At 51.6% G+C, this 3217-nt stretch overlaps 1 protein-coding gene across 1 annotated transcript in view; it reads right to left on the reverse strand.

Moving 5' to 3' along the window:
* The window catches only part of fgf11b (fibroblast growth factor 11b), a 19323-nt gene extending 18063 nt beyond the window's left edge, over positions 1-1260 (reverse strand). Inside the window, exon 1 of the mRNA XM_053645823.1 lies at positions 214-1260. Coding sequence (XP_053501798.1) covers positions 214-406 — 193 coding nt within the window. The 5' untranslated portion in view covers positions 407-1260. The remainder of the gene's footprint in view (positions 1-213) is intronic.
* Positions 1261-3217: the final 1957 nt, after the last annotated feature.

Here is a 3217-nt window from a genome sequence, read left to right on the forward strand (position 1 = left end):
TGAGCTCTGACCTGAAGTTGAATGTAGCGTTTCTAAAAAAAAAATTTCTTATTGAATTAAATATGAGGACTAAATTCATGAAATATCACTGGACAGGCCACGCCCACAAGTGACCCGAGCGACTTGCCGGCTGCTAACGCGAGCGTAGGGAGCGCGTTTACATACAGAGCTTTTTTGTAAAAACACACTCGTGTAAAAGTGAGACGGGTGTACCTGGTCTTTTGTCGGTTCTCCCTCTTCGTCCTCCGCATAGTCGCACTTTAGAGATGAGAACGAGGATCTGTTTCTGGCACAGCGACTTGTTGCTCTTGGGGCACGGCCTGCGCTTGTTTGCGATTGGCCGGTTGGCCTGGTCGTCCTTCACCGCCCGTTTTTGTCTGATCAGAGAGCTGGCGAGAGCTGCCATCTTCCCCCCCCCTCTCAACTGTGGGAGGGGGGTTGGGCTGAGGTTCTGACTGAGGTTCTGACTCGCTCACTCCTGGTCCTGATGCAGGGTAAAGTGCTCGCTGGAGGTACGGACACCCTCGAGCGTTCGAGGGATTGCGTGAGCTTTGGTTTGGTTATTTCACTAAAACAAAAAAACCACTTACAGAGGTAGAAGTGTTAAGTTCTGTCAGAGTGTCTCTTCGCTCTGGGTTTCCTCTTCATCAGCTTCATCTTCATCCTCGTTTGATTTGGAACGAGTCCATTTTGAAATTCGTGAGAAGAGGTGAAGAGGCGGAAGGAGTCATGGTGATAGCGACCCCGATCCCTGCCCTGCCCTCCCCACCCACCCCGCCAGTCTCGACCCTGAAACCCAAAACAGTGACGAGGCTAAAGTTCCCACACACGTTCAAAAAAAAAAAGAAAGAAAAAGAAAAGAAAGAAATGGAGATGTTCTCACCACTGGAACGCGGCCGCTTTCTCCTTGGATTGTAAAGTTTTCTTCTCTAAGATCCTGAATCAGAGAATAATCGAAAAAAAAAACCCGAACGAATAATCTGGAGCGCTAATCGCAGGCACTTCGGCGTCGGCTGTCGGACGAATGAAGGCGATGATGGAAGGATGGACGGAGAGAGATTTTCTTCCCGCCTCTTTTGGCAAGCTCTCTTCCTCCCTCCTTCCCTCTCTCTCTCTTTCTCTCTCTCTCACTCTCTCTCTCTCTCTCTCTCTCTCTCTCTCTCTCTTTCACTCTCTCTCTCAACCCTACCCTTATGTGTGTGTGTGTGAGAGAGAGAGAGAATGAAGCCACCAGTAAAGGTGACATTCATGAGAGAACGAGAAACGGAGGGAGGGAAAGAAAGAGCGACGGAGAGAGTGAGAATAGGAATGCACCGAGATCTACGAGAACACAATCCACGGTTCCACTCTCGCTCCCTTACTCTGTCCTTCACATGTGAGAGAGAGAGAGAGAGAGAGAGAGAGAGAGAGAGGTGCCGATGGTGACAGTTCTTCACTCGCCTCAGTAGAAACAGTGCAAGATGAGTCAGGCGCCAAATTCAGGCACGGGGACACGCGCACACACACACACACACACACACTCACGCACAAACGCGCGCGCACGCACACACTTGCGCACAAACGCGCACGCACACACTCACGCACAAACGCGCCCGCGCGCACACACGCACACACAAACGCGCAAGCACACAAACGCATACACACTCACGCGCGCGCACACACAGACTCGCACCTATGCACAAATACGCGCACGCGCACACAAACACGCAAAGCCTTTCAGTGTCACAGGAATACATACACACAGTAAGTTATAATAAAACAGTAATAAACATCTCTAACACATTAATACAATAAATACTGTCTACCGCTTCACTTTTCCTCTCTTTCTGTCTCACTGCATCTCTTTCTTTCCCTCCTTTTTATCCCTTTTTCTTTCCACTGTTTTATTAATCTATAATCTTTTCAAAATCTCTCTCCCTCTCTCACTCTCTCATCCCGTCTGTCTCTGTCCCTCTGTCTCACTCTCTCATCCCGTCTGTCTCTGTCCCTCTGTCTCACTCTCTCATCCCGTCTGTCTCTGTCCCTCTGTCTCACTCTCTCATCCCGTCTCTCTCTCCCTCTGTCTCACTCTCTCATCCCGTCTGTCTCTGTCCCTCTGTCTCACTCTCTCATCCCGTCTGTCTCTGTCCCACTCTCTCATCCCGTCTGTCTCTGTCCCTCTGTCTCACTCTCTCATCCCGTCTCTCTCTCCCTCTGTCTCACTCTCTCATCCCGTCTGTCTCTGTCCCTCTGTCTCACTCTCTCATCCCGTCTGTCTCTGTCCCTCTGTCTCACTCTCTCATCCCGTCTCTCTCTCCCTCTGTCTCACTCTCTCATCCCGTCTGTCTCTGTCCCTCTGTCTCACTCTCTCATCCCGTCTGTCTCTGTCCCTCTGTCTCACTCTCTCATCCCGTCTCTCTCTCCTTCTGGCTCACTCTCTCATCCTGTCTCTCTCTCCTATTGGCTCACTCTCTCATCCTGTCTGTCTCTCTCCCTCTGGCTCACTCTCTCATCCCGTCTGTCTCTCTCCCTCTGGCTCACTCTCTCATCCCGTCTCTCTCTCCCTCTTAATTTCACTCTCTCACTCTCTCATCCCGTCTGTCTCTGTCCCTCTGGCTCACTCTCTCATCCCGTCTGTCTCTCTCCCTCTGGCTCACTCTCTCATCCCGTCTCTCTCTCCCTCTTAATTTCACTCTCTCACTCTCTCATCCCGTCTCTCTCTCCCTCCGTCTCACTCTCTCATCCCGTCTGTCTCTGGCCCTCTGTCTCACTCTCTCATCCCGTCTGTCTCTGTCCCTCTGTCTCACTCTCTCATCCCGTCTGTCTCTGTCCCTCTGTCTCACTCTCTCATCCCGTCTCTCTCTCCCACTGTCTCACTCTCTCATCCCGTCTGTCTCTGTCCCTCTGTCTCACTCTCTCATCCCATCTGTCTCTGTCCCTCTGTCTCACTCTCTCATCCCGTCTCTCTCTCCTTCTGGCTCACTCTCTCATCCTGTCTCTCTCTCCTCCTGGCTCACTCTCTCATCCCGTCTGTCTCTCTCCCTCTGGCTCACTCTCTCATCCCGTCTCTCTCTCCCTCTTAATTTCACTCTCTCACTCTCTCATCCCGTCTGTCTCTGTCCCTCTGTCTCACTCTCTCATCCCGTCTGTCTCTGTCCCACTCTCTCATCCCGTCTGTCTCTGTCCCTCTGTCTCACTCTCTCATCCCGTCTCTCTCTCCCTCTGTCTCACTCTCTCA

This window comes from Ictalurus furcatus, chromosome 16, assembly GCF_023375685.1.
Source record: "Ictalurus furcatus strain D&B chromosome 16, Billie_1.0, whole genome shotgun sequence".
Classification (NCBI taxonomy): Eukaryota; Metazoa; Chordata; class Actinopteri; order Siluriformes; family Ictaluridae; genus Ictalurus; species Ictalurus furcatus.